This window comes from Gigantopelta aegis, chromosome 4, assembly GCF_016097555.1.
Source record: "Gigantopelta aegis isolate Gae_Host chromosome 4, Gae_host_genome, whole genome shotgun sequence".
NCBI lineage: Eukaryota > Metazoa > Mollusca > Gastropoda > Neomphalida > Peltospiridae > Gigantopelta > Gigantopelta aegis.
In genome coordinates, this window is record NC_054702.1 from 96,312,092 (window position 1) to 96,325,965 (window position 13,874).

The following is a 13,874-nucleotide window of genomic DNA, read 5'->3' on the forward strand; positions in this document are numbered from 1 at the left end:
ACCATATGTGATGTTAAGTTTATTTGAATTCACAAACATGTCTGAAATTATTTGTTTTTATATATGTTAACATTTCTTTAGCATTTGTAAATTGTTATAAATTATTTTAAAAATAAAATCTTTCTTAGTAATCAATCTTTAGAAGTGTCTGATCACACCATATTTAATATGCTAAAATATTTCGCGACAGTTAAGTTAGTTTTCATGGTAAATTGTTAGACTCAAAATTAATTTTTGTTTCATATTTTAAAATACTTGTAGTACTAACCAATTTTGTAAGTGTATTATTCTAGCAATGTTTGTATACTCTAGTATTTTTGAGACAGCTATGTTTGTGTATGTGACAAGTATGTGTAAACTTCTAATACTAATATTGCGTTTATCTCTTTTAACTTTCAGTTTGAGGTCTGTGCAGAAAAGACTCTCATGATTAAAAAAGTGATGGTGGAAAATTCCGACCTCGTGAAACGTCTTCAAGTTACGGAACAGAGGCAGAAGGAAGCAGAGAGGAAATATATTGACTTATCAAAAACCAACGCTACACTGAAAAGAATTCTAAAACAAGTTTATCAAGCCTGTCCATAAATGTTTCCCTTTACTCTGTTAGCAGTTCTGTGAACATACATGTTTAAAAAATTGGCATGGTCATAGGTATTACAAGCAGGGTGTGTGTGTATGTGGGGGGAACATTGCCGAACCCATCTTTGAAACGGAGGTGGTCAGAATATGTGTTGGCACACCAGTTGAAAGGTGAACTAATAACTGCCTCCCCTCCCTCACTAGTAAATGACAGGATATTTTATAATGGTGAATATCAGATATATGTTTTACCTATAACAATTTTGAAATGTTTTTGCCACAGGCAAAATGCTCACTGACAGCAATTTTAAGTCTGCCTACAGGAATTTTAAACCAGTAACCTTTGTAACAGTATAAAAACCAAAAGGTATTCTTTCAAATGAAGGCAGTAATGTTTATTTAATGGCAAAAGTCGGCCATCAGTAACATTTCTGACCCGTGGAAAGTCATCGCAATGATGGAAATTGCCATTAGTGCCGTCATTAAATTCGAGCCCTGGACTTGTCTATAAAGACCATTGGCTATACCTATTTGATTTTAAAGCTAACCTGTGTCAAGTGTCCACCAAAAGAAGTATAAGAAAATGACATCTTAACCACAGGTGACTGCTTAATTCAGGTCATTCTGTACTATACTAGGTGATTTAGGAAACTAATATGCGGCCTCTTAAGATAAGTGGTTGCTTAATATAGGTGGCCAGAGAAAGCAGGTTTGATTGAAATATTACACATATTTGATGAATAATTTCATGGCATTTGTCTGTTGATTGATGGTGTTTGAACACCAGTACCGGCTTTTACTGAATGTCTCTTTAAAGAATTGTTTGAAATGTTCTGAAAAAAAGTTAGATTGGAAACTGGAATTATCATGGTGCTAATTCTTTTGAGGATTTTTTAACATATATTTTTTATTTAACCCCTTCTTTATTCTCTATCCCAGTGTGGTATTTTTGGTTCCTTTTGTAGATATTTTCCATATGAGAGGTTTTATTTTTATGTAAACTTTCAAAACTTTCCTTGATTCAGCAGTTTATATTTCTATAGTTTACAAAGATATGATTTTTTTATCTTTAAGGAAAACGTAGATGTTTTTTTTTTTTTATTGCTTCTTTATTTATAAGGCAACAGGCTTCTTTTATCTTTGACATGTATTTCGTAAAACGAAAAGGCAATTTACTCTTGAGTTTTTTTGTGGGTTGTATTTTTACAACTTGCACTTTAGTGCTACATCATTCCATAAGTGTATTTTGTCCAAGAATTTATAAAAAAATTATTCTTAGTTGAGAAATACATTTGTGCTTTTTGATACGTATATAATGCTTGGAAGGATGACGCTATCAGTTATTCCAGTAAAATTTTCTTTCTTTTGTTAAAAATTCCTCTCTTTTTGTTGTGTTATTATTTTAAGGTTATGCTAATTCTTCATGCTCGCATCTTAAAAAATACTTTCTGTTCTAATGTATTCCATATTTTTCTTTTTCAAATAAAGAATAATATTTTCAATATTGTAAATTGTAGGCATGTTCATGAGCTGGCCCATATGGGTGGGTGTGTATGTGGATAGATATATGTAATAGAGCTTTTTGAGTGATCACATATGGAGGGGATTAGTAGGAAAAATCTCAAGGCGTGTTTTACAAACATTATTATATTTATTATAGAATAATCCAGGTCTTATTTGGATTAAATGTTTCCAAAAGGACTGTAGGGTGGGATGTAGGTGGATATGGGGGTACTGTTCAAAAACACTGCTACATTTTAAACAATATGAATGTTAATGTGCCACATTGATGGTTCCTACCTTTAGCTTATTATTAAGTATTAAGTGTAAAGTTTGCAGAGTTCTTACTATATTATTTGTACATATATTACTGTTAGCTAGCCTGTCAAATATAAGCTATATTAAGTGTCTAGATATTACTGTCAGCTGGGATGTCAAATACACTGTATTGTTATATTAGTTGTACAGATATTAATGTTACCTAGCCTGTCAAATACACTGTATTAAGTTATATTAGTTGTCCAGATATTACTGTTACCTAGTGAGTCAATTATTCAGTTGTACAGATATTACTGTTAGCTAGTGGGTCAGTTATTCAGTTGTATTAGTTGTACATATGGTACTTACTGTTAACTAGTGTGACAAATATTAAGTGTACAGCTCTAAGGGTGTAAATTGAGTTGTATTAAGTGTATGGTATATAGGTAGTTAATACTGTTAGGCAGGGTATCAAATATTAAGTGTACAGTTCTTACGGTGTCAAATATTCAGTTATATTAGGTGTACAGATAGTTTTTACTATTATCTAGTGTGGCAAACAATAAGTTAAGTTAATACTGATAGGCAGGATATCAAATATTAAGTGTACAGTTTTACAGTGTCAAACGTTAAGTTGTATTAGGTGTTCAGATAGTTTTATCTAGCAAATACATATATTAGGTTATATTAGATGTACATATATAACTGTTAGATAGCCTGTCAAATATTAGGTGTAGATACATTTAGGTATTGCTGTTAGCTAGGGCGTCAAATATTAAGTTGTATTAGGTGTGTACAGATAGTAGTTTCTATTAACTAAAGTGTTAAATATTAAGTTCTCTCTTCCTTCTGTTTCACTTTGTTAGTTAATTTGGAACAAGTTATAATTACATGTGTTATGTTTTGTCATATTATATGTAAACTATTCATATTGTTAAATGTCGTGAGAGGCCATAATATAGGCTAATGCTTGTTGGCCAATTCTTACAGTACTGTCAGCTAGGGTATTATGTATTAAGTTGTACACATCTTAGGAATGTCAGTTGTGTTTTTATGATGTCTGAAATGTCTAGACACTGAACACAATGTTTTTACTTTGTCACCAAGTGATAATCAAAGAATATAAAACAGATATAATTACTCTTGTATTGTACAGTTAAGTGATTGACTATCACTAGTCAATTTATTGTTTACCATGCATAAATATAATTGGTTCATAATAACTAATATTGTCCGTCCACCCATTGTAGTTTGGTAATAGTTGTCATGTCATTAGTATATTACATCTATTTGTATGTTGTGCAGTATTATGACTGATTGTTACCCATCAGGTTTTAGTGTACCATGTATTAATATCACTAGTTCATAATAGTAAGAATTTTTCCATCCATCTAATACAGTCTAGTAATAGTTATGGTGTCATTACTGGTACAGGTACATAGTAATTGTTTTTGCTTTCATATTTTAGGAGTCACAATATTAACATCATGTAAAAACAAAATGAAAAAGATATTCCTTTTTACCGTTGGCATTAAAATGAAATAAATGATTTATGTAGATTAAACAGAATGAATGAATGTTTAACAACACCCCAGCCCGAAAATACATACATTGGCTATTGGGTGTCAGACTAAGGTAAATGTGAAAATGAAGTGATGATCAACATCAATATAAAATTCAAGAGTTAAATTAAAAAAACAAAATGTCAAGAACTGTGTAGAAAATACCAATATCACAGATGGGCAAAATTAAAATTTAGAAGAGAGAATCATTTGTGGAGGGAAAAACTTGACTGCTTATGATAGGTGACCAATTGTGTACAGTGTGTGTGTGTCATAACTCTTCTTCATATGAGTTGTCTTGAAACATTTTATCTGTTATTTGCTCTTACAGGCTCTCCATAAGTGCTTCATCATTTGTCACTTTTAATTTGTAGCCAGTTTAATACAATCATGTATGAAGATGAATCTCACAGGGGTTTGGAAATGTTGACATTCCATGTGTGGTAAACCATATATAGTTTATGTTCATCAGACATTTCTGGTTTGGTTTGTGCATTCCTGATACGGTTTGCTGTGAATAGTTAAAGTGGCATATACAGTGAAACCTCTCAAGACCGGACCCTCTTTAAACCGGAATTCTCTCAAAACAGGACATTTTACAGTCCCTTTTGAAAAACCAGTACCGAACTAACATCTCTAAACCAGATCCCTCTGAATATGGGACATTTTTATTGGTCCCCAGGGTTTCACTGTATATGTGTCTTATTTGTCTTTCGTTACTCACTGGTACTTTAATACATGTATTCTCAGAAACTGTATACATATATTAATAAATGTTTAAAACATCCATTGTATAGAATCATATTTATATTACATTACACTCACAAAAGAGTTGCATTAGTGTCTAATGAACACAGTTCTAGTTACTTGATGTGCTTTAAGTTCACAAATCTGAAACAATTAAAAAAAACTAAAAAAAATACATGAAATTTATAGCCATAGCAATACTGCATAATTTATGAAGTTTTTTTTTTTTGTTCCCCCCCATCTCATCTATCTCTTCCCGATCTGGCAACTCCTATCTTTCAACTTCTTTCACTGTCCACCTCCACATCCCAGTCCTTGTCTCTCCAACCGCAGCAGGTGCTATCTGTGCCACACACCTGTTCCCCATCAGCTTTTGGCTGTGGGCGTAGTCTGACCACTTCGGGGAGTGTTCAGTAGTTCTGGGATTGCACCTACTATACACCCCTACTACAGGGAAATACACAAAGACTGCACCCGTGGAGGAAGTTGAGACAGGTAGGCGATGGTGTGGACAGCTCAGAAAAATCTGATAAAATTGACAGAAAGGGTCGAAACAGATTGAAATTGTGGGAGAAAATGAAAAGGTTTTTTTTTATATCAAGATAATGAGAATGATAGGCAGAGGGTGATAGATGAGAAAGATGAATGAATGTGTGAGCCAGCTTTGACGGATTTGCCGTCAGCTTGATTGTCTAGCAGCTTATCCACTAGACCACGGAGCTCATGTCTTTAATTTGATTTAATTGTGTGATATTTGGCTGTGTATTTTCAACTACATAGTGTGTCTCTGAGAAGTATTATTTAAATGTAGAAATCGACATCAACAGCTTGCTTTCTGTTGCCAACCTTAAAAATATATTGTTTGCTGTAACCTCTTATAAAATTAATGCGGCATCAAAATGGTTTTTTTTTAAATCACGATTTTGTCTTTCCTTGTTTTTGAATATATAGTTCTATATACAAGATAAAATAAACATGATACCAACTCACTACCAAAATGAGGATAGCCTTGTATGTACTTCAGTAAAAGAACCAAGTTTGTATATGAATATCTATTTTATACATGTATTAATGTCAATAAATGTGTACATTTTTGTATGGCCTTACTGTTTTCCATTCCAACCAGTGGTTTACAATTGAAATATTAAAGACCATTGAAATGCACTGTGGCTAGTCACTGACTGTAAATGGAGTAAGTGTTATGCAAGCTAATAATTGGTGAAGCTAATAATTGGTGAAGCTAATAAGAGTTTGTCGAGATTTAATATGGCAATTTATGTGCAAGGAGGTGACTTCTTGAATCAAAGGTAGTTATCCTGTTAGAGAAAATGGATGTAGCCTACTCGAAAGTATTCCCCCAAAAGAAACGCAACAAGGCTGGGAAGGGTTCGAGGGTTTATTCTCTTGATCACACCATACGCGTGGTTCTGTAAAAATAATTACAAACGATAAATACACTGATAATAATAATTAACAACCTCGACTTAATCATAAAAATAAATTACAAATGTCATTACATAGCAATATATATATATATATATATACTCATTTAAACTATTATCACATAATTATGCCAAGTTACTGGCATAATACTTTCCTTCAAAAATATACATATACGTTTCGGCGACGTTAGTGCCAAAACCAATCATCAAAATAATTACATGCATTTAAGATAATTAAATGCGGTTATACAATTTTTTTTTACAAAAAGCAGTAAAGACTTGGCAACATTATTGCCAACGTCACTCGATTACAAAACAAACAACTTCCCCATTTCAAATGCTGTCAATATAAAACAATAACGTTCGGGTTTGTATGACAAACATTAAAATAAAGACCATTACAGAATACAAACCGGAACAATCGATTAAATTTTTTTTAATATATATACATAAAATACTCTGTTACAGCGCAGGTGAAACAAGTCACGTACGTTGGTCAAGACGTACGTGAAACACCTTCGCTGCAAGAATTGCATGTAATACAGAAATAGACAATACTACTACTACTACACACCTTCGCTGTGGGCGATGAACCGTATAGGATGATAACACTATTACATGTACGTTGGCTTCATCCTGTGAATAAATGGGTAAAATATAAGCTACCACTCAAATGGATAATAAAACTACAGCAATTAGACATCTCCTCATCCAACACTAATCACTAATTCTGTTTATACAATTAACTTGCGCCTCTATCTATATTTATACGTTTAATAGTATATATCCAACACCTTTACTTTATTACTGTTTATAAAGTTAACTCGTCCATATATACTCTTCAAAAAAAGATACGCAAAAGGGTACAAATGGGTTATAACTCCGATTTTATGTTTCCTACCGGTTCATGCTTTGTGAATATAAGGTCATTGCATGTCCCAAACACATTCCCACGGTTACATTCGATAAAACGCAGCTACTGTACAATAAAGTTCCAAAATGTGAATATTCGCAAAAACGCAGCCACGTGCAAACCATGTCACCACTGCACGTGCGTTGTCTGCACGTGCAACATGAACACCGACAGTATAAAAGTGCAGGGTGTTCGCTTGCCTGGCCTCTGTATCTGGCCGACAGTTGACAATCCAGGACATGCCACGTCTCAGTGAACCGCAGAGAAACAATGCCATCGGCCGACTAGACGCAGGCGAATCCAGAACGGCCGTTGCCAGGGCATTCCATGTGTCTCCAAGCACCATCTCCAGACTGTGGGACCGTTACCAGCAACATGGATCAACACGTGACCTCCCTAGATCCGGTCTACCACGGGTCACTACCCCCGGGCAGGACCGCTACATCCGGGTACGCCACCTTCGGGAACGATTGACTACTGCCACCTCCACAGCCGCAGCAATACCAGGTTTGCGCAGGATATCCGACCAGACCGTACGGAACCGCCTACGTGAGGTAGGAATTCGTGCCAGACGTCCAGTTCGAGGTGTCATCTTAACACCACAACACCGTCGATTCCGACTGCAGTGGTGCCAGATTCATCGACAATGGCCTCAACTGCGATGGAGACAGGTGTGGTTCAGTGACGAGTCCCGATTTCTGCTCCGACGTCATGATGGAAGATGTCGCGTGTATAGGCGTCGTGGTGAACGTTATGCGGCAAACTGCGTGCAGGAAGTGGACAGATTCGGCGGGGGTAGTGTCATGGTGTGGGCAGCCATCTCACACACTGGCAGAACTGACCTGGTCCACGTGCAGGGCAACCTGAATGCACAGGGCTACATTGACCAGATCCTCCGGCCACACATCGTTCCAGTTATGGCCAACGCCAACGCAGTGTTCCAATATGACAACGCCAGGGCTCACACAGCACGTCTCACAACGGCTTTCCTACAGAACAACAACATTAATGTCCTTCCTTGGCCATCGACATCACCGGATTTGAACCCAATTGAGCATATATGGGACGAGTTGGACCGACGCCTCCGACAGCGACAACCACAGCCCCAGACCCTGCCCGAGCTGGCAGCAGCCTTGCAGGCCGAGTGGGCCACCATCCCCCGGGACGTCATCCGTACTCTGGTTGCTTCAATGGGCAGGCGGTGCCAGGCAGTTGTCAACACATGTGGAGGCCACACCCGGTATTGACTCCAGATGACCTTGACCTTGGTGGTGTGTCCTATCACTTACTCACAATGGACTAGAGTGAATTGTGAACAATCCTGCAACATTTGGTAATTATCGGACTCGCCATTCAATAATTAAATCAATTCTCCAAATGTTACGACAATGTGGTTTTGCGTTTCTTCTTTTGAAGAGTATATAAATGCATTTGTGTATATATCACAGTGTACGAACAGATGTGTACACCAAATGACTAGCTGCGGTTTTCTGTATCGCTAGCTGCATTCATAAAGATTATTATAATGAGCTTTGAGGCCCGTCTGAGCATTTTTTTTTAAAGTGGGGTGGGCTAATGATCAGGGTCGTTGTTAAGCACTGCACGAGATGTGATTAAAAACTGGATGCTTTTAAAGGCCATTTCTTGGCATCTGAATTGCAAAATTAGCCATTTTTAAACAATAATTTTAAAACTATTTTAAGCATTATATTGCATAGTATTGTAACCCAAGAATGTGAGTTTTTTCCCTTGGCATCTTAATAGCAAAATTACCCATTTGCAGACAGTGATCACTTCCTTTTTTGGAGTTTTATAACCCAAAAAGTATTATTTACACTGTATCGGTACTCGGTTACAGCAAGAATGGATTGTTGACGATTTTTGTTATGGCATGTTGATTGTTTTTGATACAGGCTTTTTACATTTTACTGATTTTAGTTCAGCTGTGACTGTTGCTATGGAACAGACGACAAAAACACAGGTAAAGCCTCTATTTACATTGAAGTATAGCAACAAACACATGTTATACTCTTCAAAATGAATACATTATACAGATTTGGACGTATGGAAATGTGCATAAATCATATTAATATTATTTAATAAAGTTTCCTGATTATTAATTGTTTAAAATTTATTACTAAAGTAGAATACATATATCATAACTCGGCAAAAGCCGCAATTATGACAGAAATATAGTATTTATAACTAAATTAGATTAATAAAATTATTGGAAATGCTACGGAACGTTTATTGTCTGGATACAAACTGTTGTTGATTTTTGAAGTCGAATTACGGAGTGTTTACGATTTTTTGAAAATATTAGGTCAGCTGTCAGAGATTCACCCAAAAGAGAAAGCATTTGTCAATTTTGATACTATCCAGTGACATTTTTACATCTAAATTTCGAACAAGAACATTTGATGTATGAAGAGAAAATGTTCGATGCGATATTAAGGATGTATATTTTGATGAAACTACCAATAAAATAAACATACCAATAAACAAAATTAAAATATAGGATTTTTGGTTCTAATCACCACCCGACCTTAAAATATCCCAACCCACCCAAAAACAGGTTTTTAAAAATGTATTTCGGGGGGGGGGGGGGAGTCCCAAGGTGTCTCCCCCCTCAAGTTTGAGAAGTGCCCCTTTTATTTAGGATTTTTAGGTTTTTTTACAAATTTATTTATTCTGTCAATGTATAGAACACTGTAGAATACGTCTGCCAGCGTCCCTGTTGTAGCACTATTATATTATGGTCCATGCGAGGTATAATAGCAGTCAGTAAACGGGTGCTTCTGGGATAAAACACCCAATTAGCAATTGGAAATGGTAAAAAAATAGCAGTGATATTTTGGAAAGATTTTATTATTTTCTGACTCGGTTATTACTCTTCTTACATACTCTTGTGTCAGCAGTGCACGTTTTTGCGCAGTCCACGACATATGCAGTCATTTTTATATGGGTCCTGATTCCTATTTACCTAGCATGTCACCGCCGTAACGCATAGTTTCAGGCATGAATAATCATCAAAGCTGCAGTACATCTAGACGTGGTGCGGACCATATTCGAAATTGGTGAATTTTCTAACATATTAGAGATATGTTTTCTTATTTATTACCAAGAAATCAAAATAATTTCCTAAAAACCACAATCTGTGACTATAATTTGTACAGGTTGATCCATAGCTAAGGCAGCATTTATGAATTTTGGAATACTGGCAACATTTATACAGGATACACAATCTTTTGCGATTAGATTGCATGACAAAGAATGGCATATCGGAGAAATCGGACACTTAAATATAGGATTTCAGCCGAAATAAAATGTAAATTCGTGCTGACTACTAAACGTTACGACAGTGACATGCGTTACGGTATTGACCACATTGATCCTGTCCTTGGAGACTGAATATCATGGCTGAATTTCCATTGATTCGAAGGACTATCGAATGCCGACACCTCGGACAATTAATAATATTCTAGACTCCGGGACTCAGCTGAGTTGCGCACGATCTGGAGGCATAGCTTCAAAACAGTGGCCTTTTAGAGGAAAGACAGTTCTAAGGAATAACAACTTAAATACATGTATACAAAAATAACATTTATTACGCAAAATGCAAGACTAGCATTGTAGCCTACATAGTCTAGTATATGATAATGGATTTTACTATTTTATGACCTTTTATTCGGCCTACTGAAGATTCTGTTTTTGACGCAAGTTCCATGTTTCTATCAGAGATCTTTGACAGACGGTCTTACCAGTATCTAAGAGCTATGGTTATCATGGTTAGGCATAGAACGTGGAAATCAGTGTGCGGCATGAAGCCGAATCCTCAGTAGGTAATGCAGAATAAAGACTTTGAATGTATAAAACTCGAACATGAAAAAAAATCATTTAACACTAAATCGATGAACTGGAACAATAACGAACATCAACCAGAATAAAATTTCTGCCACGATCAAAGGAAACCATATCATAACCCACCGGCGGCAAAAAAGCTATCCGCGAAGTCAACCCATGTGAACACTGGGTCAACTATACACTTAGTAGGCTATACTTATACCACTTTCGCATTCGAAACTACACTGAAGTTATGCCTCATAAGATGTCGCACGCGTGCATGCATGTCAGTCCAGATTAGCCTATCTGACCCATTCATCTAATGCCTTGGTCACTGCTTCCCATACGACCCCGTCAACCTTGAAATGTTCTTCCGATCCTTCAATTCGTGTTGGTTCAGGAATTACAGTTACTATGTCAGACTCCTCGTACCACACAGTCATCTTTTATTTTCGGCCAAAAAAATCGATTTGTTCCGTGCCTTCCAACGTGGCTCATGGCATCTATCCTCAGAGAATCGTCATCAACGTCTTCTATGACGCCTGGATAGGGTTTTCCATCATACTGTATGACGCAGAATTTACCAACTAAGTCATTGGAAAATTCATGAATTGCTTGTAAGGAGGAAACAACTTTTGCATCAGCTGCATGTTTCGAGTGTAGGGGACCAACCTGAGCTGGTGTGGGCTCCTGGTTGATTCGTTCAGTCGACGGAATGGACTCACCACCAGTAGTAGGCCTAGTTTGCAGATTTCTGTTTTCACCTTGCAAAAATACATGCTTCACTAGCTTAAAACACCCACAGTGTAGCCCCTGACAAAAACAACTCAATCGACGGGAAAGAAGCTGCCCTCTCTGCAAAGAAATCAGCTGATGAAAGGTCATTGTTCCAGGCAGTGTGCGGAGCGGCAGTGCGGCATTAAGGAAGTCATCCACTTTGATGACGTCGTCGTCAGTTATGTGATGTATGTAAATACTTGTATTCTCAGACATCAGCACTTCCACGAGGGTGATAACGTCGGGAATGTCCTTCCCCTGTGCTACTATGCGATCGGCCTTTCGTTTAATGGCACCCCCAATCCCGTCCGCGGCCCCCTTCCCGTGTCCCGCCTCCAAGAAAGACCAATTGACACCCCCAGTCATCCCCCAGTCGTGTGGTAATGTACTCAACAGGTAGAAATTTGCTTTGCAACGGTATTGGGTTGTGGGGCCATCTGAGAGGAAGTATGCAGTATCAACATGTGGGTGTTCCTGCAACACTTTGTTCAGTATTGGTTTCAAATGAGCCCATATGGCGGCTGGGTCGTGCCTCCTACAACCCGATACCGTTGCAAAGCCGAATTCTTCACCCTTGAGATAGCACATTCCAGTGTGTAAGGTGGCTTGTTGATTCGAACCCCCAAAATGGCAACTCTGTATCTCTTCTGCGTATTTAAGGGTGTAGTTTTCGCTGAAATCACAGTGCACCAATATTTCATTTTCGGCCAGACAGAGTTTTTTCATCCGGATTTCGCGGTACTGGTGTCGTATATTATAAGTGTGCCTGGCCAATTTTCGCGTTAGCGCTGTCTCAAACCTGTCCGTCAGTTCACCAATATTGCCGTCAATTTTGACCTTACCCGTCCTCCGCGTTGTTTCAACATCCCCAGTGGTTTTGTTTTTAAACTCATGCTCAATGACCCTCCACTCTTCCCACTGAACAGATTGGGTTTGTTCAAACGGTTGGAAGATTACCCGCTTCTCATTGCACTCGTTGCATTCCCGATACATGCATTCATTGTTTCGAGTCGAGCAACAAAGAGATTCCAGAATCAACTCTGGGTCTCTGACTGTGATGACATTGTTACGGAATAGGACGTCGCTCATTAGCTGCAGATTTTGGTGTGTTTTGCATAAGCAAGATTCGCGATCGCGTATTTGGGGCGGACATACCCATCCAGGCCTCTGGCGGCAAAAGAAATCATAACCGACTTTTTTTGTTGGATTTTCGCACAAGTATTTCAAGTGCAGATTTGTCATGCTATCGTTTAGTATGCGCTTCTGATGATCCACATGCCGCACTGTCACAGAATCTTTTTTGCCGGGGCGCATAGTGCTGACATCATCATGATTTCATCATTGTGACGATCGCGTCTCCGTTTTCTCACTAACATAGTCGACTTTAGAACGCTACGTTCGATGCGCAAAGCAGTCGCTGCGTGTTTCAAGAGGCGATATTTAATGAGAAAATTAGTACCGGCAATGCGCTTCACGACGCGTTTTTCTTTTTGCGAGTTTAAAGCATGATATTTTTATTTCAGTGCATCAGAAATGGTAAAATAGAATGTCAAATGTTTTCTTAATGTCTTTTCGTCCCTCAGTTTTAATAGTCTGTTTGCCTTGCTTCTTGGGGAACCTGTAAACTTCTCTAGTTGTACGGTTTCCCTCGCTCTCTCAAGCCGTTTCTGTACCTTTTTTACTCGTTTGTTAGCATGGTGCAGCTTCACCGTAAGTTTCGTTATTGTCTTGTAGGCTTTGGCCCTATCACGGCGCACCTTTTTCCGACCCTGATTCGCCGACCCCTGCTGCTGGTTTCCTATTTGAACCGGTGGGGGCTGCTCTACTGCGACAGTGGGACTCGTGGGAGGGGTTTAAACGCTCCAATTCAGCATCAGCGTCGGCGCTCCTGTGTTTTTTCTGGCTTCCCCGCCATTTCTTTCTCTGCGCCTCCTTTTCTTTTCTGGTCATATCTTTTATAGTTTTTATCTTTCCTAGAGCTTTTCTTTCCGCGTGGCGTTTCCTCTCTGCTTCTAGATAGCTCGCATGGGTCTGCACGGTTGCCCTTTTGCGAGCCCGCCATAGCCTCTGCCTCTCTTTGTTACTGAGGGGCTCTTTCTTCTTAGATGGCATTGCCTGCAAATAAAATGCATAGCACTATATAGGACTAACGCATCCACAATAGACCGATTGGGTCTGAACATCAGAAAATAGGTAAATAAAATCAAAGTTGCTGTTTGAAATGAGCATAGGCCCACTCTAAATGCATGTCAC

The 13,874-nt window shown here is 37.9% G+C and overlaps 1 protein-coding gene and 1 long non-coding RNA gene across 4 annotated transcripts in view; one reads left to right on the plus strand and one right to left on the minus strand.

The window, feature by feature from the left end:
* LOC121371486 (ninein-like protein) overlaps positions 1-4,686 on the plus strand; it is an 82,181-nt gene extending 77,495 nt beyond the window's left edge. For all 3 annotated transcript variants that reach the window (XM_041497413.1, XM_041497414.1, XM_041497415.1), the window contains one exon: positions 400-4,686. In XM_041497413.1, the coding sequence (XP_041353347.1) occupies positions 400-585 (186 nt within the window). In that variant the 3' untranslated portion in view covers positions 586-4,686. The remainder of the gene's footprint in view (positions 1-399) is intronic.
* Positions 4,687-6,028: 1,342 nt separating this feature from the next.
* LOC121371491 lies at positions 6,029-6,935 on the minus strand. Its single transcript, XR_005957801.1, has 2 exons — positions 6,663-6,935; positions 6,029-6,073 (listed from the first exon to the last, which is right to left on the minus strand). It is a non-coding gene; the product is annotated as an uncharacterized LOC121371491 (long non-coding RNA).
* Between the last annotated feature and the right edge of the window lie 6,939 nt (positions 6,936-13,874).